A 27,358-nucleotide genomic window follows, 5' to 3' on the forward strand; every position below is an offset into this window, starting at 1 on the left:
CAGAAGAGTAACGTGTAACTTGGAGGGGAACTTTCAGGTGGTAGTGTTCCAATGCACCCACAGTCCTTATTCGGCTCGATGATAGAAGTGGTGAATTGGAAGATTCAGCCAAAGAAATGCTGACGAATGGCTGTAATGCATCTTACAAATGGTTCAAACTGCAGCCATTGTATACCAGTGGTAGAGGGAGTGAATGTTTAGTGTGGTGGGTGGGGTGCCAATCAAATGGGCTGTTTTGTCTTGGATGGTGTTGGCCAATGGTAACCACCAAGATGTTGGTGGTGGGTGTTTCAGTCCTGGTAAAGGAAGGTGTTTGGAATCTTCCTGTTGGAGATGGTCATTACCTGACATTTGTGTGGCAGAGATGTTATACGCCACTTGTTAGCTAAGTCTAAATGTTGTCCTTGTTGCCTGCAAGGGAGGGTTGCTTCATTGTCTGAGGAGTTGGAATGGAACTGAAAATGTGTTACTGATGATTCCACATTCTTATGACGAACTAAGGTCATTGATGAGACAGCTGAAAATGGTTGGGCCTTGGACACTGAACTCCTGCAGCAATGTCCTGGGGCTGAAGATGATTAGTCTCAAACAACCACACACATTTTCTTTTGTACCATTTATGACCAGTTTATGGAATGTTTTCCCCCGATCCCTATTAACTTCAATTTTACGGTAACTCCCGGATTCTATATTTTGTCAAATGCTGCCTTGATATCAAGGACACTCTCACACCTCTGGAATTCAGCTCATTTGTCCATATTTGGACCCAGTTTGGAATGAGGTCTGGAGCTGAGTAGTCCACACAATCCAAACTGAACATCAGTGAGCAGGTTGTTGCTAAATAAGTGATGCCACCCACATCTTCTAACACTTTGATGATGATGATTGAGAATAAACCTATGAACTGGTTATCTACTGAATTGGATTTGTCCTGCTTTTTGGGAACAGGACATACATGGGCACGTTTCCAATTTGTTCAGGATAGTGTCGTATGTATTCTGGAACCGCTTGGCTAGTTCTACAGCACAAGTCTTCAACATCACAGCCAGGATGTTGTCAGGACCCATACCTTCTGCTGTATCCAGTGCGCTCTGTTGTTTCTTGATATCACGTGGATTGAATTTATATGACTAAGTTTGGTATCTGTGATGGCACAGTCTTCAGGCAGAGGCTAAAAAGAATCATCCACTCGGCACTTCTGGCTGACAGTGGTTGCAAACACCTCAGCGTTGCTAATTGGATTCATACTTTGAGGTCCACCATTATTAAGGGTGGAGATGTTCATGGAGACTCCTCCTCCCATTAGTATAATTGTCCAACTTTGTTCATGACTGGGTATGGCAAGACTGCAGAGTTTTGATCTGATTCATCGGTTGTGAACCGCTTATCTTTGAGAAGTGATCAGCTTCAACAGACTGGCACTTCATTTCTAGGTACGCCTACCGTTCTTGATACTCTCCATACTGTGCGATCAGGGTTGGTCCCCTAGCTTGATGGCAATGGTAGAGTAAGAGAACTGCTAGTACATGAGGTTAGGTTGTGGTGAAATAAAACTCTATTGCTGAGTCCATCAGCAATAGGCTCCTTACAGATGCCCAGTTTTGAGCTGCTAGATCTTATCTGAATCTGTCATATTTAGCATGGTGGTACTATCACATGACATGATGAGGGCTTCCACAAGGACTGTGCGGTGGTTAGTCATATCAATACTTGGATAGATGCATCTGCAACAGGTAGATTGGTAAGGGATGCAGTCAAGTAGGTTTTTCTGCTATGCAAGTTTCCTCACCTCCACCTACCGCAGGCCTAGTCTGGCAGCTATGTTCTTCAGTTCTCAGCCAGCTCTGTCAGTCAAGGTGCTATTGATCCACTCGTGGTGATGGGCATTGTCTACCACCCAGGGTACATCCATGCCCTTGCTACCCTCAAAGCTCCTTCCAGGTGGTGTTCAACATGGAAGAGTATGGATTCATCAGTTGAGGGCAGTGGGTGGTTATCTGTAGTTTTCCTTGCCCATATTTGGCCTAACACCACAAGACCTCATTAAACGCGGAGACAATGTTAAGGACTCCCAGGGCCACTCCCTCCTGGCAGTATAACTGTTGTCGTATCCATATTTTGGTTCACATGATCTGTCCAGTTTAATTCCCATTAGAACTTTTTTTTTTACAACGATCTGATACAACTATGTGGCTTGCTGGGGTATTGAAGAGTCACCTACATTGCTGGAGTTATAAACAGGTTGGATTGCCTAAGGACAGCAGGTTTCCTTCTCGAAAGGATATTAGTGAATTGGATGGGTTTTTATAACAATCTGGTAGTTTCACGGTTACCTTTACTGATACTAGGTTTTAATTTCAGATTTTTTTAATCAACTGAATTTAAATTTCCCAGCTGCCATGGTCATATTTAAACTTGTGTTTCTAAATCAATAATCCAGGCCTTTCAGGGTTACTCGTCCAGTAACATAACCACTGCAGGTACAAAGTAACTGTTTATAAAAAGCCGTGCACTGACTTACAGGAAAAATATGGCAGAGAAAAGGATATTTGCAGAGAGATATCATGGACAGAATTTAGCGGAGCAGTTCGCCACGGGGACAAATCCTGTCATGGCCGCAAAATATCACGAGGGGCCAACAATGGGATTTGTGTTGATAAGGTTTCGGAACAGGATATCTCTGGACCCGCCCCATTGATGCAATTAGCTCAATTCTAATGGTTAAAGTCAGACTTCACTAGGTGGGATGTCACCCAGATGTGAATTGCTACTGGGTTTTTAAAAACAGGAATCAGGTACCATGGCCTCGGCAAAGTTGGGTGGCTGGGCGTGGTTGTCAGTGGTCTCCAGGATGGGGTTGTGACTGGTGTGTGTCGCCCTGAAGCCTGTCTCATTTACAATTTTATAGCATTGTTAGTCTGCAGCCTGTGTGGTTCAACGAGGCTTACAGCGCCAACCAGTCTGTGATGGAGCGGTCAGGAGGAAGTCCAGGAGCGAGTGGAGGGAGAGGCCTGAGAGGAGCTGGGAGATGGAGGACAGGAGGGGGCAAGGGTTCCCATGGGTAGAAGGACCAGGGCTGCCCTCACCAGTTCCCGCTTCACACTAAAGGAACACCGTGTTGTCCGGCAGCTCAAGAAGCCCTCTTCTGTCAAGAAGATGCTAACCCCTCCGTGACCACGGAAGAAGGGTTGTGTTAAACTTTAGTCACCAGGGTGCTGGGCCTGGGTAGTCCTTGTGCCTGCTGATCAGAGAGAGCAAGAAGATAATGATCGCTCGCAGTGAGACAAGGTCTGTGATGCTCCTCAGCTATTGCTTACTTCTGACTCCTGTCTGTCTGTTAACAGTTGGCTGACTCCCTGATTCATGAGAGAGTTTTGGCCCGAGGTCCCTTTGTCACAGAGCACTGGAGGAGGATTGGGGGGGAGGGTCTGAGTGTCACCGTGTCCTCTCAGGAATTATGTTATTTTGAGTTTGTCTAATGTAGTTACATGTGCATTTATAACATTTGATAAAGACCCCCAACTATCTGTGCCTAACCTCACCCGTGCCCATACTGTGCCACCACAATTCCATATCCTTGTGTACCCTCAACTATGTCTAGATGCGTTCCAGGCTGCTTACCAGAAGTGGAGGCAGCCAGCCGCATTCCCTGCCCTGTTGCCTTTGACAGGCATCCTGCGGAGGGTCGGGGCCTGGAGGGGCCCTGGCCTACTGTCGGGTGGCACTGGTATTGCCACCTCACCCTATTCACCCCTGAGGTGCGCCAGTATCAGGAAGGGGGGAATTCACTCCCAGGCTCTCCTAGGTGGAAGGCCTTTGCAGGTGCTCCACCAGTTCCTCTTCCCTCCGGGTACTCGTGGGCTCTTGGGTTACTCAATGGGGCAAAGGGGTAGCTGGAGTGAGTTCTAGAAGCCTGGACATCATCTGGTACTACCAGCCCTGGAGGTCAGTCATTGTCTGGACCGTGGTGCTCAGGGACTGAGCTACGCAGCCATGGATCTAATGTCTTGACCCAGGCTTTCAACTGCGTTGCCACTCTTGCAGTGTTGGCCCGGGTGCCACACAAAGCCGACAACATATCTGCGACAGAAGGCTGTGGGCCTCCTCCATTTGGCCTTGCAGTCACCCTCCTGGTATTCCCAGCTCTGCCTTTGCATCTCAAGCAGCTGAAGCTCAAACATGTCTAGAGGCAAGGCACCTGGCTGGGGCACATCTGTGTCCTGGGATCCAGCAGACCTCTGACTCTCCGATCCCTGGGATGTTCCTGCTTCCACCTGATGCACGTCAGAAGCAGTGTGGTGCTCACCAGAAAGTGATCCAGAAGCCTGGCTACTCAGTTCACCCACCGAGGTGCCTCTCTCTGCGACGGTGAACGGTGCGGGTGATACCGTGACGCTTCATCCGTGTCCTCTCGGAGATGATCTCTGAGGTGCTTGCAAGGATGGGCAGTGGGGCACTGCTGGTGAACAGGCCAGGCTCTCTGGTTGATGTTCCTGCCAGGCAAAGGCCAGGGTTTTAGCATATGGCATGGTCAAGTGTTTGGACAACAAAATACTTACTTGAGACTGATGAAGGTGCAGTGACTCCTCACTTTTCTCCTCCACTCGGTGCAGGCCTCCTCCTGTTCCTCCCGTGCAAGCCCCATGGGCCCTCTCATTGAATGGAGTCAGGGTCCTCAGCTCGGGCATTCCACTGCCTGTTTTTTCTCTCTCTGCAGTTGCGGGCTATCTTCTCCTGCAGGGACACAAAAGAGGATAATGTGAGCTTGATGATAATTAGCATGTGTGGACACTGCACCCAAGCAGGAGGGTGTTCTGTTGAGGAGTGCCGTGGTGTTGAGGGGGAAGTTAAGGAAGCTAGTGAGAGGTCAGCGGCTGGAAACCTGCGAGGTGGCAGCTTGTGGGTTCCAGGTGACATTTGGGGGCATGACAGAATGGTCAAGTGACAAGGTAACAGTAGGTCATTCGTAATAGATCATTCACCTTCTTCCTACACTGTACTCCCCTCCCTCTTGGCCAGGCTGCTGGCATTGACCCGTGCTGCCAGGACTCCAGCAAACAGGTGAAGGCCCCTGCTGTGAAGAGGAGCTGGTGTCCTTACTCCCATCCTCCTGGCTTGGAATGAGACCAAGTGCTGTGGAACCGCTAAATGCAGTGCCCCCTGCTTGAAGTGCGCAGCTGACCCCCAAGAGCGGGGGATTAGAAACGTTGTGCCTCAGGCGCATAGGGGGAAAAAAAATCAAGATTGTGATCCGGATCTCACCAGAAATTACACTTTGTCATTTTTGGGGGAAAATCCCACCCCACAAATTTAGTGATTAAGATGTGAACACATTCCAACAAAGTGGAAGTGAAACATTGGCAGCTTCTGGAGAATGAGAAGTATGCAGTAAAAGTTAGTATGTTGGCATGGGAGGATGTGGCACAAGCCCTGAGCCAGACTTTTCAGTGGTGAAATTAGTAAACACTTCTACACACACAAAGCAAGTGTTAGAAGTTTGCGACTCTCTTCAGCAATTGATGCTCAATCAACCTTTGTTAAACAGACATGTTAAGAGATGTAGGCCTAGAGATATGGAATGTCGGGTTAGGTCGCAGATCAGCCATGTTCACACTTGTAGATGAATGGGTTAATAGTTATGGTAATGAGTCAGTGACCCACGTCACAGTGTAACAGTAGTCATGTGCTCGACACTGTAGAGCAGATAGAACAGACTGTACTCAGAGATGATGCAATGTCCCCACCTTGTATATGATGTTAATGAAGTAGTTTGAAGTAACCTACCTGAGTCAGACCAGAGTCACTCAAGATAAGATAGGCCACGTAACCAATAAATGAAACATCACTGATGGTGGAACAGGCTTGAGGGGCCAAAGCATCTAGTCCTGTTCCTACAAGTGCTGAGTGCAGCATGCAACAGAGCATGGAACAATGTTGGAAAAACTGAAAAAATGCGATTGGTTCAGTTATTTTGATATTTTAAAATGCTAGTGCTACAATGAATAACAAAGAACTTGTTTATGGGTGGGGTGGTCAGGTTCAATCTAAAGTCAATTGGCATAAAATTCAACTGGAGGTAAGCCTCACTAAGTGCTTGTAAAAATCCTTTATCCTTACTCCACAGACTTGCTGTGAAATTGCAATTAGCGAATTTCCCATTTTATATTCTTGAAATTGTGATGATATTGTTATGATTGTTTGCATTGCAATTTACTTTGATGCTACTATACTTAAGTCTTACTCAGAAATAATTTTAAAATATTTAACTTTTTTTATCAACCATTTTTATTTACAAAGTAGCAATTAGCGGGTTAACTCAATTTTAAGTAAAGTCTACCACCAAATGCCTCAATGTTTAGTAAAGTCTTTCATTGAGTGTGCTGCTTCAATAAAAAAAATCACCAAGCAACTGTTTTAAAAATATTCCTGAAATTCTAATGGTAAATTGCTCATTGACATGTCTGTAATATTTTATAGCATACAATTAAAACAGTTGACACAAGATCTGTATGCGTAAACTAAAGATGGCTTCAAACCTTTTTATCAATTTAATTCAAATGAGATTACACAATTCTGACAAATCTTAAAACAGTAGGAAACATAGGAGTTTAAATTTACTTGCGAATTTACTTGCAATTTAAATATTAATCTGATTATCTTTCAGGTGCAGAACTATCCGCTTTGTACTTACTATTGCTCGCCATTCTGAGTACTTGTCATTTTCTTCTTTCCTCTATAAATTCAATTCCTTTACGGAATGTAAGAAACATTACGCTAATAAAAACCTATATACTTTAAAATTAGAAATATAAAGAGAATTGACTCCAGTTGTCAGTGTTCTAAAGTAGCGAGAAAATGTCAAGTGCTACACATAAAAAGACAAATGTCCTGCATCCATCCAAGCTGAATAAACAATAAAATGTTCAAATTATTTCCGTCATTTTATTGACATTTTGAAAAATAAAATACAGTCAGGAGTGCTTCACAGTCTTGTGTTCCACAGATATGGCAGGAACGTTTAAAATAAATCATTACATAAAACCCAAAAAGATTTTAAACACTGTTTCAAATGACAGCAGAGTGCAATGGTACATTAATCCCTGACACCATACTCTGTCACTATATTATGACCTTTTTGGTCTGATTTGGTAGTCCAATACATAACAATGAAGACAGAGTTACAGAATTACAACTTAATTATGTTTTATGACACTCACTATTGTGGATGGAGAGTTATTTTGTAACACTGCTTAGAATGGAATAGTATATGTACTGAACGTAATAACTTCCATAAATTAAATTAGTAACTTGCGTTTGACATTAGAAGCGCAACCATTATCCAACTCAGTAACATTTAGTTGATAATCAATGGCAGGATCACATTGGCACCAAAATACTTGATTTTCATTGAACTATATTTGCATGTCATTAGGTTGCCAAAAATATTCAAATCAACCTATAATTATATAAATGAACAATCGAACCATAATCAAAAATTCTTGTGAAGGAAACTAAAAAAGCTTCTATAATTGTTGCACCTCCAGTAATTCGAACATACACATTAAATAGACTCATTGGAAAAGCAGGACATAAACATTTTTGCATTAGCTAATCTGACTCCAAGTCCCCTGTCAGGGCGGCACAGTGGCACTGTGGTTAGCACTGCTGCCTCACAGTGTCAGGGACCCAGGTTCAATTCCAGCCTTGGGTGACTGTCTGTGTGGGTTTCCTCCGGTTTCCAAAGATGTGTACGTTAGGTGGATTAGCCATGGTAAATGCGTGGGGATACGGGGATAGGTTGGGGTGGGCCTGGGTAAGATGCTCTTTCGGTGAGTTGGGTGCAGACTCAATGGGCCGAATGGCCTCCTTCTGCACTGTAGGGATCTAAGGTATGGCTCCCCAGAAGCCCCAAAATTGGTTGACACTTCATTCATTCATTCCCTAATGCATTTTATATTTTCCCTCATGCTGCACTAGACAATGCTCTTAAACCATGGGCAACACTTACCAGGTTATTGCAGTAGTGGAGCATTATCATCAATCTAATAAGCTCCAGTAGTAGTGGCTGTGTGGAAACAGCAGAGGTAAAATAGCATCTAAAAGAAAATCCACAGGAAACGACAGACAGGATCGTGAAATTAAGAGATGGAAGGAAAACACCAAAGTGGACGCAAGAAACATTGAGAAGCAAAATGACAAATGTATCCAAACCTCTCATACTGCACAAAACTATCTGCACAGAGACACAAAATAAAACAAATCAAGGTTCATATATTTCAATGCTCAGAGACTGGAGAATCATTAAAAACTGAAAGAAAATGGAAAGCCACAGAGGCAAATACAGTGAAAACAAAAAAAGTATAGGGATGATTTATTAAAGCAGAGAAATAAACAATCAAAATTATAAAGTAAAAGGAAAAACAGAAGAAAAATAGTAAAGGAAATGGAAATTAAAGAAAGTAAAAAAAAATAAAGCAAATAGTATGAAAATCTTGTGTTCTTTATGTTGATGTTTTACAGAGGAATGGATATACTAAAATGAATAAGGCTTTAGTGAATATCTATTAACCACATTTGCAATGTTATTGTACCTCACAAGTAAGAATTCTACTCACATCAGGAATACAAGTGCAATCTCAGAGCCTTGAAATGATACTGCTCCATGTATTATTAGACATAAAAACACACTATCTGTAGCCAGAATGAATTTGAATGCATTTAGTATTAAAACTGTATTTTGTTCTTCTAAAAAAAAACTGATTTTAGCATTTTGCTGGTCAGAATTTTCACTAGATGGCAGTATCCATTAAAAGTAGCCAAACAATTAGCTGCAAACTTTGGAAGGCTGGACAACGGAAACTTGAGGTTAAAGGCATTTTTAAAACAATTCTTCTACAAGATGGTTTAAAGTTCTCTCTTTCACTGAGTTAATTTGCCTAGTGTAAACCACCCAATCCCAAGTCCTCCAGATCAACTGGAGGGGCAGGTATGATGGTCGATCTTGTCTGTCACCATCTGCACATTACTTGTGATTACAGATGCCTGAAGTTTTTTTTTTATTTTAAAAAGATTTGAGTACTGCTAATACAATCTATGTAAGTTAATGAATATCATTACTCTTAACTGTGAGGCTGAAAAGTTCAATAACAATTCTGGTCCATTTTGGCTTGGACTACTAAGTGTGCTGCATGGCATCGGTGCAAAAGAGGTTTCAGTGTCCAAACAATTTCTATCCTGGCAATAGCAAACTCACAGAGAATTTGAAGGCTGCATTAAAGTTTTCTGGCTACCGAAGGAACTACTTTCAACAGGAACTTCATATCCTCTATTAGCTCACCTGTTAAAATAGGGGATCTAATCCTAAATCTGAGGGAGGAGAGAGGGGTGCACATTATTTGAAATAACAGTAGCAGCTCATCTCAACATGATCAAACCATTATGGCAAATATCCCTTCTGCTCCCCCGAGGTTAGAATGTTGGGTTTGTCTCCTTTAAAATGGTTGATATGGTAAATACAGTGCTTCATCTGATCCAAACAATTGTGCTTTAAAAGGCAGCAGCTTGATTTTTCAGCAACGATACTGTGTAGAACTCACATGTAACAGTAGAAAGTTCACATTCTCCAGTTAATAGGGCTCTGTTGAAGGCCGACACTTATCAACTCTGGACATCCCAGATCACTTGGCAAGAGCAAACCGATAGCACGTGCCCGCTAATTTGCACTTTCTTAGTTTCACTTGCAGTGCTAGTAGTGAAAGTGTTTCCATATCTTGCTATATCCTTAGATTCATAGTTGATTTTTCTTTTAAAAATGCATATTGCAGTGCTGGTATCTTTTTGACAGGGTAACTGTACTGAGCTGTTCCTCACACAGTATACCATGCATCCAAGTAGTATAAATAGTTTTTTTAAAAAACACCTAGGTCAGTCTTCAGCAGAATGCGAATCAGTTTTCACTTGAATCCCACTGTTGCTCAAGTGTAGAGTCATAGTGGTTTATCAATAACAGCAACACCTAATAGGAAAAGAAACCATTCAATGTTAAAAGATTCAAAGCCAGTTCTGAATAATGATAATATCAATAAGTGACCCACATGATATTTCTGCCTCATATAAACGTATTTTGGGTACTTTTAGCTTTTAATCAACAGCACGTTTCATACATGACCCAATTATCTTTTTCAGTTAAAATTGCCCCGTTTGTTTCTATTATTCATCTGGACAAATACATGAATAGGATGGGAAGAGAGGGATATGGTGCCCGGAAGGGTAAGGGGTTTTAGTTCACACGGGCAGCATGGTCGGTGCAGGCTTGTAGGGTCGAAGGGCCAGTTCCTGTGCTGTAATTTTCTTTGTTCAAAGTAAGGTTACATCACAACTAAATAATTTAAGTATAATTAATTTCAAGAGTATATATAGTTGACTATCCTTGTTTGTTTGGTAGTTGAGTGCTGGGCTGCCACTCGAGGATAGCGATTAAAAATAATGCCTTAACGAGACCCACTTTACCAATTCTTCACTGGTTTTAGTACGCCACTAGGTGGAGTGGCTCATGTTGATGCAACACTTTACTCTCCATGAGACAAACAGCACTAGCCAATTTAATCCACTCAAACAGACACATCTGCCAGCTGATTCATAGCGTAGTTGAGGATAACTACGTTTCATGCAGCTTAACATAGACACTCCCAAGAAAGAAAAGGCTGGGGAAGAACAACAAACCGCCCTATTTCAAATTAATTACAATTTTTGCCCTGTGTTGCCAGTGCAGAGTTCTGGTTTAAAATGTTTATTGGTTAACAGCCACCGATTTGCTAGTACATAGCAGTGATTAGCTTACACCAGACTACAGATAGCAAAAGGCAGTAAATTAACTCAGTGATATCAGAACTACATTATTTAAGTCACCATACTTTTGGGAAATGCGATTTCCTTGTGTGATTGTTGCCCCCGACGCTCAGCCAACAGGTGAATTCACTTATTGTCCTGCATGCCCAAACCTCCTAATACCCTTTAACGCTGCTCTCTTTATATACTTCGGAAATCTCACCTCTCCATATTCAATATGCAAATCCATCCCAGCAGTTACCCCTCTCAAACTGCTTTTCTTTCCCATTTATAACTTTATTGAAGCCTCTTGCTTTTCTATTTATCCTCGTCACAGCTTCCTGCTTTCTGATTGATGCCAATCATCGACTCCAATTGGTGCTCCAACCAGGCAGCAATGATGCCATGTGTCAAAGAGCGATTCACTTTGAAACATGGGCATCATTGATGCCTATGAATGCTCCGTTTAAACACTAATGTGGCGTGGATCAGAGAGTCTTCCAATGAAGCAAATTAATATCACTATCATTTTGCCTCTACACGAAAGATAAAATATGAAAATGATTGTAAACATTAGTAAGGATCAGTAAAGATAGCAACACCTCCTCCATGATTATCCTCGACACCGTTGCCCCACAAGGCTGTGTCCTCAGCCCCCTGCTATACTCCTTATACACCTATGACTGTGTGGCCAACTCAATTTTTAAGTTTGCTGATGACACCACTGTAATGGGTCAGACCCCGAACAATGAGACAGAGTACAGGAAAGAGACAGAATTTGGTGAACTGGTGTGATGACAATAATCTCTCCCTCAATGTCAGTAAAATGAAGGAGATAGTCATCGACTTCAGGAAGTGTAGCAGAGGACGTGCCCCTGTCTACATCAATGGGGATTAAGTGGGAATGGTCAAGAGCTTCACCTGTCCTGGTCTCTCTTCGCTGACGTTACAATTAAGAAAGCCCATCAACACCTCTGCTTTTTCAGAAGGCTCAGGAAATTGGGCATGTCTGCTATGACTCTCACAAACTTTTACAGATGCACCATAGAAAGCATACTTTCTGGTTGTATCTCAGCTTGGTATATCTCCTGCCCTGTCCAAGACTGAAAGAAACTACAAAGGGTCATGAACGAAGCCTAGTCCATCCCGCAAACCAGCCTCCCATCCATTGACTCTGTCTACACTTCCCTCTGCCTCGGAAAAGCACCCCACGTACCCCCGACATACTATCTTCCATCTTCTTCTGTCAGGAAAAAGATACAAAAGTCTGAGGTCACGTACCAAACGACTCAAGAACAGCTTCTTCCCTGCTGGCATCAGACTTTTGAATGGACCTACCTCATATTAAGTTGATTTTTCGCTACACCCTAGCTATGACTGTAACACTACATTTTGCACTCTCTCCTTTCCTTCTCTATGTACGGTATGCTTTGTCTGTATAGAGCACATGAAACAATACTTTTCACTGTATACTAATTTGTGACAATAAAAAATCAAATAGAATCAAATTAAAAATACAGATTTTAAAACTTAAGTAATTTTCTAGTGCATAATAGAATTAGAATAATGTATATGGATGTTTTATGTCCACCTGTGAACGGAAACCAACTCTAACATTACATAGGTCCAAAATAGTCCGGTGACAAGTGATCAAAAAAAATATAACTGCTTAGCTTGTGCATCATAGCTGTACACAACAACCTGGTTAGAAAATCTTAGCTACAACTTGCAACAGCTTTACCTGCATAGCTTCTTCCAGTGCTCATATTGCTTGGTAATAATGTCCACTTGTCAGTTATAGAGTTATAGAACTCCACAGAAGCTAGATTAGAAGAACCATCGTCCCCTCCAATTACATACAAAAATCCATTTACAGCACAAACTCCTACAAGACAGAAAATATTTGATTAGACTAAAACTTATTTTACCTTCAGAATCAAGATAAAACCCAAAGTTTAAATGGATCCCTACCTGCGTTCCTCCGGCACATATTCATGTCCGCCACTTGTCTCCAAGTGTTTGTGGATGGGTCGTACACCTCAACACTTTTCCTCACCAAAGGTCCATCATGACCTCCTGTTGCATATAATTGACCATTTAGAACCCCTACTCCTGTAACATAAGAATGAATAAAACATTCAGTTCCTCAATGCAAAATACATTTGCTCAAACTTGATTGTGGACCATCAGCCTGTACAAATATATCTCAGGTTAACAAGCAATGTTTCCTTTAACCTGGTGTTGTTAAACTTCTTACTATCCTTTCAGTTTGACAGGGATGAAGTTAGAGTCATAGAGGTCTACAGCACAGAAAAAGGCCTTTTGGCCCATCGCATCCACGCCAGTCAAAGACAAACTACTCAACTATTCTAATCCCATTATCCAGCACTTGGCCCATAGCTTTGTATGTCTTGACATTGCAAGTGCACATCTAAATATTTCTTAAATATTATGAGGGTCTCTGCCTCCACCACCCTTTCAGGCAGTACATTCCAGACACCCACCACCCTCTGGGTGAAAACATTGTTTGCTCATGTCCCCTCTAAACCCCCTGCCCCTTACCTTAAATCTATGCTCCCTGGTCACTGATCCCTCCACCAAAGGGAAAAGATTTCTCCTGTCTGCTCTATCTGTGCCCCTCATAACTTTATACATCTCAATCATGTTCCCACTGAATCTCCTCTGCTCCAAGGAAAACAACCCCAGTCTATCCAATCTCTCTTTCTAATTGAAATTCTCCAGCTCAAGCAACATCCTGGTAAATCTCCTCCGTACCTTTTCCAGTGCTATCACATCCCTCCTATAATGTAGATTCCAGAACTGTGCGCAATACTCTAGATGTGGCCTAACCAATGTTTCAAATAGTTCCAGCATAACCTCCCTGCTCTTAAACTCTATGCCTCAACTAATATAGGCAAGTATATCATATGCCTTATCTATCATATGGGTGGCACAGTGGTTAGCACTGTTGCCTCACAGCGTCAGGGACCTGGGTTTGATTCCCGGCTTGGGTCACTGTCTGTGTGGAGTTTGTATATTCTCCCCATGTCTGCGTGGTGCTCCGGCTTCCTCCCACACTCCAAAGATGTGCGGGTTAGGTTGATTGGCCTTTAAATTGCCCTTTAGTGTCAGAGGGTTAGTAGGGTAAAGAAGTAGGGTTATGGGGATGGAGCCTGGGTGGGATTGCGGTCGGTGCAGACTCAATGGGCCGAATGGCCTCCTTCTGCACTGTTGGGATTCTATGAATTGCTCTTTAGGTTGTGGGGTTCTTTTTCTTATCTCTCCAATTTTTCCCTTATTCCTCTGCTAAAGGTGGTAACTACTGCTGGGGTGCATTTGCATAGGCACCAGTAACCTTCCCATTCCTCATGGGCCAAGTAAACAAATCACAGTAGGTCATTTTTGAGGTGGGGGAATGTTATAGTCAGTTCCAATGTTGTTCTCTCGAACGTTCACATGTGAGACTTGCAGGGGACGGGGGGTTCTGAGGGGGATATCTAGTGAAGGAACTTGGTCAGTTTTTCCTTTTAAAATCCCTGCGTACTGAAGCCAATATTAGTACCCACCATCATCTCAGTTAAGACCAGTTAACTCAGCTTAGGTGAACAATTCAACCAGCAACTCTCCTGTTCTGTATCACAGAATCATAGAATCCCTACAGTGCAGAAGGAGGCCATTCAGCCCATCGAGTCTGCACCGACCACAATCCCACCCAAGCCCTATCCCCATAATCCCATGCATTTACCCTAGCTAGTCCCCCTGACACTAAGGGCAATTTAGCATGGCCAATCCACCTAACCCGCACATCTTTGGACTCAGTATCACGCCACATATTGCATTTACCCACTGAATTGTTAGGAGAGTTCAGGTCATAATCCTTCAAAAAATGAACAGGATTTTAAAAAAAACCTCTCTCTGGATTGCTGGAATGTTATTAAAATAGTAACCATGCATGAAGGTCAACACAGTTAGCAAGCTGAATGAAGGAAATATCGGGAGTTTTAGTTAAAAGCAAAATACTGCAGATGCTGAAATCTGAAACAAAAACAGTAAGTGCTGGAAAATCTCAGCAGGTCTGACGGCATCTGTGGAGAGAGAATAGAACCAATGTTTCGAGTCAGGGCTCCGATGAAGGGTCATCCAGACTCAAAACATTGGCTCGATTCTCTCTCCACAAATGCTTTCAGAACTGCTGAGATTTTCCAGCATTTTCTGTTTTTGTTGTGGAGTTTTAGTGTTTTAATCAATTTCCCAATATCAGTTCTGCTCATGCTGAGATGTCGTGACACCAGTTAGGAAAACTCAAGTCAAAGAATCAGAAAAAAAGCCAGACAACAAAATAAAATATCAAAAGACAAGGAGAAATTATATTCACACTAAAAATGTGTATTGACCCAAAGAAAATTAATGTTCAAGTATAATTCAGATTATTGGGGAGCAGAAATGAATATAGGTACATTATGATCATCGTAATAATGCATCTTTGAGAAGACAGACCAATATTTGATGCTCCTGCACTTCTCTAAGGAGTCAATCACCGAAATCTGTTAACTGTTGAAGCCACAAGACAAAGCAAGGACCGGACTAAGAGTGGCTGTGAATTTTTATGCATCTGGCTCCTTATCTACGAACATGAGTTAGGAGCAGGAGTAGGCCTTTCGTCCCCTTGAACCTGCTGATTGGAGTGTGGCTGATCTGTATGTGGCCTCAACTCCACATTTTGCCTACACCCATTAACCTTTGATCCCTTGTTAGTCAAGAATCTATCTACTTTTGCCTTTAAAAATACGCATTGATTCTGTCTTCACCACTCTCTGGGGAAACGAGTTCCAAAGAATCATGACCCTCTGAGGTCCATCGTAAATGGGACCCTTATTTGTGTCCCCTTGTTCTAGAGTTTCCCACAAGGAGAAACATATTTTCAGCACGCACCCTGTCAAGTCCCCTTGGGATCTTAGCTGTTTCAGTAAGATCGCCCCTCAATCTTTTGAACTCTGATGAATACAGGCTGAGCCTGTCCAACGTTTCCTCATAACATAACCGCCTCATCCCAGGTATCAGTCTAGTAACCTATTCTTAACTGCTAACATCCTTATATCGGGAGGCAATTGTTTTTAGTCTTAGAAGATTGGGATACCAATGTAGAAATAGATATGAGACTTTCAAAAGTGCCAGGTCACATTGTTGGTAGGTGGGGCGAATTGAGCAGTAGCTGAAGCTAGTATGGTGCAGCTGATAGGATGTGGCATGTGAAGATCATTTGCAGAATTTGACCACTCACGTGAGGTCATTAGATGTCTTTTGGCACTGCATTCAGGTCTTTGAGGTGACATTCCTGGTATTGGCCTACATGCCAACTGTTCCCACTGCCTTCTCATGGTGTGTCTGGAGAACATTCTGAGGATACAGCTCACCTCTCCTACCTTCCACCTCCTCCACCAAGATCTTCAAATTCAGCATCCGAAAAACCTGGGGACCCATGCTCTTCCATGGTCAACTATTCTTCTCTTTTTCCCAGGTCAGATTTGGTTGTAGAACCTGCTCCCGCCACAATGATCCTCCCCATTAAGAGGTGCAGGGTATCTTTAGTGCAAATTAGTAACAATATTAAGCACTGGCCAATGACTGGTGCAGTTGGTGCCCAATGTACGCAAAAATTCATAATAATTAGCACACAGCATGAAGTTGGTATGCTGCTCCCATTCCAATCAGTGGGTGTGGGCTAATCTTGCATTGGGATTCCTCCAACATTTTTCAAGGCTAACCAATTTAGCACCTTACTCCCTACCTGTGTCAGACAAGCGTTCAACATGAAGATGCCTCACCAGTGGCAGACTGACTGAACTCAATATGCTGTGTTTTCCTGGTCGCGTGAGGGTCAAGTACATTTCAACAACAACTTGCATTTATGAAGCACCTTTAATGTAGTAAAATGCAGCTCTCAAGCTTCACAGGAGCATTATCAAATTGAATCTGACACCGATCCACAAAAGGTGGTTTGAGGCAGATGATCAAAACCTTGATTAAAGAAGTAGATTTCATCTGATGTCTTAAAGGAGAAAAGCAAGGTAGTGAGACTCAACAGCTAAGACATGGCCACCAATGGTGGGGTGATTCAAATTGGGGATGCACAAGACGTCAGAATTGGAGAAGTGATGACATTTTGGAGGACTGTAAGGCTGGAGGAGGAGGAGAAGCCATTGCAAGTGGTTCCCTGGCTACAACTGAATAGATAACGATGGAACTAGGTACATGCAGTCCCACCCGACCAGACCACAGAGGGAAAGAGCTGGAGGAGGGTCATGTGGCCCACAATGTTAAAGGCTACAGACAGACCAAGAAAGCAGAGGAAGAATCGTTTTCCAAGGTCACAGTCACATAGGATGTTATTTAACGATTTCGCTACTGTGATTCAACAAAACATTCAACGAGTCTCACGGCTCAAGGAAAGAATTGAGAATAAAATAGTCTTTATCATTACACTCATTGAAAGAGAATCAATTGTGAAAACTGTTGTACACAACGTTGTGTAAATTAATCATTTATAATTTTCCATAATTAAATTCTTGAAACTATCCAGTAATTGTTAGAAAAGCAGGTCTTATCAACTCCGATCAAACTTACTACAGTGTCTTTCCATGTTATGCAAGATACATTAGTTCTAAAAATAAAAAAATTCAACCTAAATTTAAAAAGGTAAATTTGAAAAGACTGTAAAATGCTGTACATTATACAAAAAATATATTTTAAAAATCAAACCTGCACCACTACGACGTGTACTCATATCTGAAACATACGTCCATTCGTTGCTGACTGGATTATACGCTTCAACAGTACTAAGACACTGACGTGATGCTCCATCATAGCCACCTACTGCATACAACCTGCCTGAGGAAACAGAGCGTGCATTAACAATCAACACATGTATTTTATGGAAAACTGTTAAACAAAACAGTGTTTCTTGTTCAATACTGGCTGTCCAATAGAAGAGAGAGAGAAATGGGGTGAGGAGGGAGAGAGTGTGAACATCAGAAGCGATGAAAGGCATCAACCTGAAATGTTAACTCTTGTTTGTCTCTCCAAAGATGCTGCCAGACCTGCTGAGTATTTCCAGCAATTTTTGTCTTTAGTTCAGAATTTGCAGTATTTTGTTTTTCTACGAGTTAACATGAGTGTGAATTTTAGCTTAAATTCTTAGCACAAATTCAATTCCTCCCCTGTCCATCCAGGAACTTGTTACTTACTCCCAGGTAGCAAGGAGTGAGAAAGTCTGTGTAAAATAATCATGCAAGGATTAAGACCTAGATTTCACAGCTTCAAACACCAATGACATAGGGCAAAACAGCCGCAGAGAAAAATCCTCACATAATGAGAGTTATTCTCAGGACTCTCACACCAGTTTGTGTTTAGAATATTGATAATCATTCAGTTTAAATGATGTAGGCTGGGCACCTTCTCTCTGAAGATTAGCAGTTTGAGGCATTATTAAACATGAGTAGACAGAGACTATAAATCCTGCTTGAGATTTTGTTTTTGTGAAAAAAATAGCAATTAATGAAATTCTGTAATTGCTGTTTCTAGAAAGGTGACTTTGATATTTATATTTATCATATAAAACTTTGGAGATGATACAAGCTGCAGATAGCTGTAGAACTGTTGTTCTGAACCAACATTATGAACTGTATAATGTTGAGTGGTGAGAACAATATAACAGGTGAATTAAGGAGATCATGCAAGGAATGTTAAAGCACAAAACTTAAAAATTCCAATCTGTTCCCCAGCCAGCTTTAGGGTATTGCTATGAAATTGCCCATTCTACCTAATGAAACTGTCTCATTTTCTACAAAATATGGGCGGCACGGTAGCACAGTGGTTAGCACTGCTGCTTCACAGCTCCAGGGACCTGGTTTCGATTCCCGGCTTGGGTCACTGTCTGTGTGGAGTTTGCACATTCTCCTCGTGTCTGCGTGGGTTTCCTCCGGGTGCTCCGGTTTCCTCCCACAGTCCAAAGATGTGCGGGTTAGGTTGATTGGTCATGCTAAATTGCCCCTTAGTGTCCTGAGATGCGTAGGTCAGAGGGATTAGTGGATAAAATATGTAGTGATATGGGGGTAGGGCCTGGGTGGGATTGTGGTCGGTGCAGACTCGATGGGCCGAATGGCCTCTTTCTGTACTGTAGGGTTTCTATGATTTCTATGAAAACACAATCTTCAACTGAATGAATACTTGCATATGGAAAGTGTGGATACACATGGTAAATGAAAAGTTCCACACGCGCTCTATGTACTGGACATATTTGAAAGTGTTCTAAATATGAAAAAGATTGGCTTCCAGTAGTCTGTTCTCCAGCTAAAAGCTGAGATGTGTTACAGAAGAACAAACTAGAAGTGGCTCTGTTCTGAAACGTGGAAGGTACAAGGTGCTTTCACAAAAGGGAATATATTTTTTTTAAATTACGCAATCTTGAAGGGCCTCCGGATGAATGTGCTGTTTGAAATCACCAACACCGATCTTTGTGCAACTCAGTTTTATATTGTTCTGTCTAACAAAACATGCCGTAGGAGCAAGTGCCCAGTCTGCATTCCTCTCTGCTGTGCAGGTTTGAGTTTTTTGCATCATCATGCTGGTGAAAGAACACCCAGAAACACCTTCATTAAAGATAAATATGCATTTAACATGCAACAGGCTAGTGACTAGATAAAAGCCCACACGGTGACTTACAGTCTTCAGGAGACCTGGCCCTCTTTAAAAGACTGTGAAAAGAATATTCTTTAAATAAACCATTCGCTTTGATAAGCAATAAATTATGTATGATCAGATTTTTCACATAAATAAACTTTTGGGTCAGAGTCAATGCAAAAAATGAATTCATTTTTCTTTTACTCAAACTATAAGACAGCCCTTAAGCTTAGGACTCAAAGGTCAAGTAATTTATTACTTTTGTTTCTTACCTTTATTTCTTTACTGGATAATAGTTAGGAACAACAATTTGTTCGGAAAATATATAGAGCTACAAAACATCCGTCATCTTTTCTCTTACCTTCCACAACTCCAACACCAACGCTACTTCTTCTTGTGTTCATGGGTGCCACGAAAAACCATTCATTGATTTTATAATTATAAGCCTCCACTGATGATAGTCCTACTTAACAAGGGAAAAATTATATAATCACCTCATTTCCAGAACTAAGCGTAATACAAACATAAAAGCGAGGATATCTTTGTTATTGAATGAACCAACAGCTAAGGAATAAAGTGCATCAGGATTAAGAATCTTTCTTAGTGAATTGAAGCCAAGCCTCAGGAGATTAAATGGATTGGGAAGGGTATGTGACAGTGCTAATTGTACAGGGTCAGTTTGAAGAAACACTTTGATTCACACGTTTATTCTTGCTAAATCTAAGGCAGGACGCCTTGAGGTAAATAGACTTTTAGACCTTTGCTAATCACTAATAATAGCTGCCACCAATAATTTTTTATTTGTTACAAATCAGCAATAATAAACTTGGAAGGAATAGGATTAAAACATGATTTACATTTTGTAGGAATGCGTGCATCACTAAAGAAGTCAGCATTTGCCCTAATTACCCTCGAGTGGAATGGCTTGCTTGGACATTGCAGAGGGCAGTTAAAAACATAAACCATGAAGACCAGATGGGTCAGGAGAGAAGATTTCCTTCCCTTTAGGTAAAATCCAATCTGGTTCACTCATGATGAGTTTTTATGATAATTGATGATAGCTTCATGGTTTCAATTCCAGATTTTATTATTCTGCCTGTAAATTCCACCAGCTGCTATGGTGGGATTTGAACCCAGGCCCCACCCTTGGGAGTAGTCTGGGCAACTGGATTACTAATCCAGTGACATTACCACTACACCACCATCTCTACACCACCTCCTTCCCACCCCATATATATGTACATACATGTAATGCATTCCTTCCATATAGGATCATTGTAAATTGGTTACATTTAAAAATTATACCAACTGGAGGGGGGAGAAAATCAAATCAGAGGCACCTGCCACAGAATTGAGAAATGTATGTAAAATATGTGAATATCCAAAATGGTGCCAAAGGAAGTGTAATACAGCTACAGTTAGACTGCCCTTTAAGTACTGTGTCCAGTTATAGGCATCGGGACAAAGGAAACAGACAAGCAATGGAGGCAGTGCAATCAAACCCAATGGGTTGTTTCCGGCATTCGAGGATTGAGTTTTGAGGAAAGGCTATTATAACAAACACAAAATTATTAATGATGGACAGGCAACTGATGATAAAAGTCTTGTAGATTGGTAACTGAGGAGAACTTTTTGGAAGCATACACAATATTAAATGTGAGCACCACTTCAAGGTTCATACGGAATACAGTTAGAGGACATGATGGGGCAATAAGGTTTAGTTTGCAGGTTCCTTGAATAAGCCATGTAACTTCCCTAATCTTTTGATAACACAACATTCACTTTTGATGGAGTTTAATGATGCTCTTTTATACATCTCCACTGAAAGAAAAATGTAATTATGCTATCCTGATGCAGATTCTTGCCACTGCTGTCATATCCTGGCTAAGTGACATATCTCGCAAAAAAAAAGAATTTTAATATTTTTATTTTAACTAACAAGGAGGAACAAGATGGTGGTGAATTAAAATATGGAAATTAGGAGACAGAGGAAATGGAAGGTGGTAGTCGTGGAAAGGTAAGAAGCAAGACTACTTCTCAGTTTCCTGCAGATCATAGAAATGATCCCAGGAATGAAGAGTCTGTCATATGAGGAGCGGTTGAGGAGTCTGGGTCTGTACTTGATGGAGTTTAAAAGGACGAGAGGGGATCTAATTGAAATTTATAATACTGAGAGGCCTATTTAGACTGGACGTGAAGTGGATGTTTCCACTAGTGAAAGAGACTAGAACTCAAGGGCACAACCTCAGAGTGAAGGGATGCCCCTTTAAAACTGAGATGAGGAGGAATTTCTTCAGCCAGAGGGCGGTGAATCTGTGGAACTCAAAGCCACAGAGGGCTGTGGAGGTCAGGTCATTGAGTGTCATTAAGACAGAGATAGATAGGATCTTGAACAATAAGGGGATCAAAGGTTACGGGAAGAAGGCAGGAAAATAGGGATGAGAATCATATCAGCCATGATTGAATGGCGGAGCAGACTCGATGGGCCTAATGGCCTAATTCTGCTCCTATATCTTATGGTCTTACAGTATCAAGTTGCCTTTGAAAACAAGTGATGAGGAGCGATTGTGTGAAATAGGCAGCCCAATTAATTATTCGTGCTGACAAGGAGATGGATTTAAGAAATATCCAAACAAGATATAAAATGCTAATTTTCTCTAAACAATAACTACAAATGAGGGGGGACTTGGATGGGATAAGTGAAAAATATTTCAAGGATAACCCACTGTACCTGTACTCCCATCAAATCCACCAACAGCGTAAAGCAATTCATTTAACACTGCTGCCCCAAGAGTACTTCGTCTCTCCTGCATACTGGCAATGGATGTCCAATGGTCTTTAACTGCATCATACACATCCACAGTCCGGACTCTCAGGGATCCATTGAATCCTCCCACTGCATAAACACGGCCACTCATGTACACAACACCTGTGAGACAGATAATAAAACAGGGCAAGTGTGAGTGCATATTTACTGCAGTTACATTGTGCAATCTCCAGGTAGTGTCATTTATACAGTCCCCTCTGTTTGATCTGGTGTCTAAATTGCTTTCCTGTCACTTAGGGTCATGTACTCAGTGTTCATCTCAGCAGCCTCTTGCCTATGATGCACATGATGCAAAGTGCTTTGTTAAAGGAAGTTGATGAATAAACATACTCTGAATGCAAACAGTGAATTTAAAGCAGCATGCCTTCAAGATCCTTTGGTATACCAAAAGTTTTGGTGTTTAATCAGAACAAAATCATGGATGCATCCAACTCTGTAATTGCACATGACTGTCTATTGCTTTGGATCATATTCATAATAAACAATGTCTTCATATTTAGGAATATGTTTCTGATTAGTTAATGACAATGTACACCAGCAAAAACCTGCATTTCTACCCAGCTACTGCCAAGTATCCTCTTTAAACTGCGTCACAATGCAGCAGGTATCATACATTGTGATCATACATTGTTCTTGTTGAGCTGGCAGTAAAGGACACATTCAAACTTCATTGAATACAAGTAATCAATCAATCTGTGGTTCCCAGTCTGATTTTAAAACAAAACAGCAATATGGCAACCAATGGTAGTACACTTCATTGTCACCAGCATGGATCATGTACCAGACAATAGATGACAAACTACCTTGTTCTGCTAGCCAGATATATGATTTACATCAGGTAACAGCCTGATCTAAATATAGCTACAGTACAGGTACAGTATAAATTAATATACATGGTAAAGGATATCCATGGGATGCAGATACATAGTACAAATTGTAGCAGTTTCAGTACATTAGAGACATATTTAGAGTATATTTTAAGGAATGGGCAGTGTAATGGGCAGATGAACAGGAAGTATGAATACACTGGAAGGTGGACAAAGGGCATATCCCGGTACATCTGTTACAGTGTGATATTTCCCCACTTCATTCACAATGTACCTCTTACAATATGCCTGTACCCACTGTACATTATTTTACAAGCATCAGAGATTTACTTTGGCAAAAATATACTGTAATAGATGCATATTGCAGCAATTGGTGCACACTACCCAAGGAATATAGGGAGAGGGGAAAATGTGGTATTCTTGCTTTTGGTGGCAATGATCAACATCTTCAGGAAAGGGTGATGAATGGAAAACAAATGCACAGATTATTTTCCCAAATTACTCAACAAATGTTTGTAATGAATATAGAGTAATGGTTTCCATGTTGAGTTTTTTTGGGCAATAGGACAACACGAGAGGAAGTGCTGGTGTCAACAAACTAGAACAGGCCACACAGAGGTCACTGTTCCTAACTGAAGTGCATGTATGTACACATACTTGTGTGAATGTGGTGAGAACAGCGTCAACTTCAACACTGACACACTCCGATGTTGAAGGTCTTACAGTTAGCGCATAATTAATAGCAGTTAGACAAGATACGAGTAGTTGGAACTTGTCCAACAATATGCCACCAAGGAAGTCAATATTAGTATTGGTGGAAGCCAAAGGTGCCCAAAGGTACATGTCTGAGGTACTAAATGAATACTTTGCATTGGTGTTTACCAATCATAGAATTAGAACCCAGAATTGTTGTGACGCATAAGGAGGCACTCAATCTCTGAATGGGCAACTCAGCTTGTGCCATTCTCCCACCTTCTCCCCATAACCTTGCACATTCTCTCTTTTCAAATAACAGCGCGATTCCCTTTTGAATGCTTCATTTGAACCTGTCTCTCCACCACACTCTCAGCAGAGCATTCTAAACCCTAACTTCGTGCTGTGTGAAAAACATTTTCCTCATTTGCTTCTTTTACTAATCACTTTAACTCTGCCCTCTTGTTCTCGATCCTTTCATGAGTGGGAACAATTTTTCCCTATCTAGTCTGTCCAGGTCCCTCATGATTTTGAATACCTCTATCAAATCTCCTCTTAGCCTTCTTTTCCATAATGAAAACAATCCTAAATTCTCCAAGCTATCTCCATCTGAAGTTTCTCATCACAGGAATTATTCTTGTGCATCTTTTCTGCACCCTCTCCAATTACTTCATGTCGTTCCTGAAGTGCATGCCCAGAATAGGACGAACAAATGACTTCTATCAATTCAACATAAGCTCTCTGCTCTTGTACTCTATGCTCCTATTAATAAAGCCTTGTTTACTGAATGCTTTATTAACAACTCTCTTACCCTGTCCTGCCACCTTCAATGACTTTTGCACAAATACACCCAGGACCCTCTGCTCCCGCATTCCCGGTTTTATACTGTCTCTCCATGCTATTTCTACCAAAATGAATCACTTCACATTTCTCTGCATTAAACTTCATCTGCCGCCTGTCCGCCCATTCCACCAACTTGTCGTTGTCCTTTCGAAGTTCTACACTATCCTCCTCACAATTCACAATTCCTCCTACTTTTGTATCATTCGCAAACTTTGAAACAGTGCCCTGTACACCAACAGCCAGGTCATTTATATATCGGGAAAAGCAAGGGCTCCAACTCCTGGGGAACTCCACTACAAACTTTCCCCCAGCCCGAAAAATATCCATTAGCTACTCCTGTTTCCTTCCACTCAGCCAAGTCTGTAACCATGTTGCTACTGTTCCTTTTATTCCATGAGCTATAACTTTGCTCACAGGTTTGTTGTGTGGTACTGTATCAAACACCTTTTGGAAGTCCATACACACCACACCAACAGCATTGCCCTCATCAACCCTTTCTGTTACCTCTTCAAAAAACTCCAGCAAGTTAGTTAGACATGGGCTAGAATTCTCCGACCTTGCCCGCATCTGGGATTCTCTGGTCCTGCTGCAGTGAATGGAGATTTGTCTGAGCACCAAATTCTCCATTCTCACTGGCAGCGTTAGCGGGGCGTGAACGGATGGAGAATCCCCGTCATGATATTTTTCTTAAGAAATCCATGTTGGCTTTTGTTAATTAACACTTATCTACGTGACTATTAACTTTGTCCCAAATTATTGTTCCTCGAAGATTCCCCACCAACATCATTAAACTGATTGGCCTATATTTATTGGGCTTACCTTTGCACCCTATTCTGAACAAAGGTATAACATTTGCAATTCTCCAGTCCTCTGGTACCATCATCAGGAAGACTGAAAAATTATGATCAGTTCTTCCACAATTTCCACTCTCACTTCTCGCAGTACCCAGTCCAACTTTCGGCCTTGCCAACTTGAAGTGCAGATAACCTATCCAATATCACCTCCTTTTCAATTTTTAACCCTTCAAGTATCTGAATTACTTCTTCTATTACCATGGCCTGGGTAGCATCTTCTTCGTTCATTAAGGCAGATGCAAAGTATTCATTTAGCACCTCAGCTATGCCCTCTGCTTCCATGTGTAAATTCCCTTTTTGGTCCTAATCCTCAATAACCATCCTTTCACTATTTACATGCCTATAAAAGACTTTGGAATTCCCTTTTATGTGAGCTGCTAGTCTTTTTTCATGCTCCCTCTTTGGTTCTCTTATTTGCTTCTTCACTTTCCCTCTCATCCTTCTATACACAGTCTGGTTCTTAATTGTTTTTGCCCAGCATTACTTTATCTTAATTTCTGTCTCCTTTGTCATTCAGGGTGCTCTGGATTTGTTTGCTCTCCCTTTCCTTTTTCAAGATCTTGCCTGTGCCCAAATCATATTTTCTTTGAAGGTTGTTCACTGATTAGCTACCATTTTACCTGCCAACCTTGGACTCCAAATTATTCAGCCCAGATCTGTTCTTACCCCACTGAAGTTGGCTTTCCTCCAGTTATTTTATCTTACTCTGGGCTGTTTTTTAAGGATCACTGTCCCTTAAATGTTTGACCACTGACACTTGGGAGCGAATTTCCCATTCCGCCTGCCACGGGAATCGGAGCGGGCGAGGGGCGGAGCATGGAAAGGTCTGTTGACCTCGGGTGGGACTTTTCAGTTTCAGGGTAGAACGTGACCAGAAAATCCCGCCCTTGGTCTACTTGGCTCACCTCTTTTCCAAGAACAAAGTCTATCAGTGCTTCCTTCCTCATTGGATGGAAACATGCTGAAGAAAATTTTCCTGAACACACACTGTGAACTCTTGACCCTCTTTGCCCTTTACACAAATATTATCTCAGTCTATATTTGGATAATTAAAGTACCCCATTATAAGTACTCTATAATTTTTGTAACTCTCTTTAATTTCCTTGTATCCAGGAATATTTAATAGCCAATCCTGCTCTTCTTGGAGCCATGTCTCTGTCATCATCACAACATCATGTTTCCACATGGCATACTGCCTCTGTAACTCATCAATCTTATTAACCACTGTACATTCAAATACATGCACGTTAACTTTGATTTGGACTGTATTACTTTCTCTTTTACTCTGACCCCACCTATTAATTTACTATCCCCTACCCCCTACAAGGAAGAGTTTTCCAAATCAGGAAATGAGGAGATTGCTGAGATATAGGACGAGATAAAAATAGATAAAAAGAGCTTCTAGAAAGTCTAACAGTAGTTAAGGAGAATAAGTAATCCCGCCCGAAAAGTGTGATGAGTAAAAAGCAGCCCAGGTTTACAGAGAGTATGAATTTTATTTCTATTTTTTGCTAATAGGCTTCATTATCTAGTCCCATTTCCGTACAAAATTTCTTCAAAGCAATAACATTTCAAGCTGGAATAAATGGGATCTCAAAAGCGGTGCCAGGCTGATCTATGTTACTATTGTGGAAGCATCACACAATAACATCCCTCATCCCTACTCCTTCAATCATTTGGATCATGGCTGATCTGCATCTTAACATCATCCACCCACTTTGCTTTCATAACCCTTAACAACCAATGATATGGCCCAGGTTTCATTCTTTGAAACCAGATACACAAAAGCTATAACTAAATATTTGAAA

At 41.5% G+C, this 27,358-nt stretch overlaps 1 protein-coding gene across 6 annotated transcripts in view; it reads right to left on the reverse strand.

The window, feature by feature from the left end:
• Positions 1–8,356: 8,356 nt before the first annotated feature.
• LOC144505104 (kelch-like protein 3) overlaps positions 8,357–27,358 on the reverse strand; it is a 121,591-nt gene continuing 102,589 nt past the window's right edge. For 4 of the 6 annotated variants that reach the window (XM_078230934.1, XM_078230932.1, XM_078230933.1 and 1 more), the window contains 6 exons: positions 22,238–22,435; positions 19,868–19,972; positions 17,587–17,715; positions 12,799–12,939; positions 12,569–12,712; positions 8,357–10,015 (listed from right to left, as the gene is read on the reverse strand). In XM_078230934.1, the coding sequence (XP_078087060.1) occupies positions 9,987–10,015; positions 12,569–12,712; positions 12,799–12,939; positions 17,587–17,715; positions 19,868–19,972; positions 22,238–22,435 (746 nt within the window). In that variant the 3' untranslated portion in view covers positions 8,357–9,986. The remainder of the gene's footprint in view (positions 10,016–12,568; positions 12,713–12,798; positions 12,940–17,586; positions 17,716–19,867; positions 19,973–22,237; positions 22,436–27,358) is intronic. The other 2 variants (XM_078230935.1, XM_078230931.1) reach the window with 1 other exon arrangement.

This window comes from Mustelus asterias, chromosome 16 (assembly GCF_964213995.1).
Source record: "Mustelus asterias chromosome 16, sMusAst1.hap1.1, whole genome shotgun sequence".
NCBI classification, from domain to species: Eukaryota; Metazoa; Chordata; class Chondrichthyes; order Carcharhiniformes; family Triakidae; genus Mustelus; species Mustelus asterias.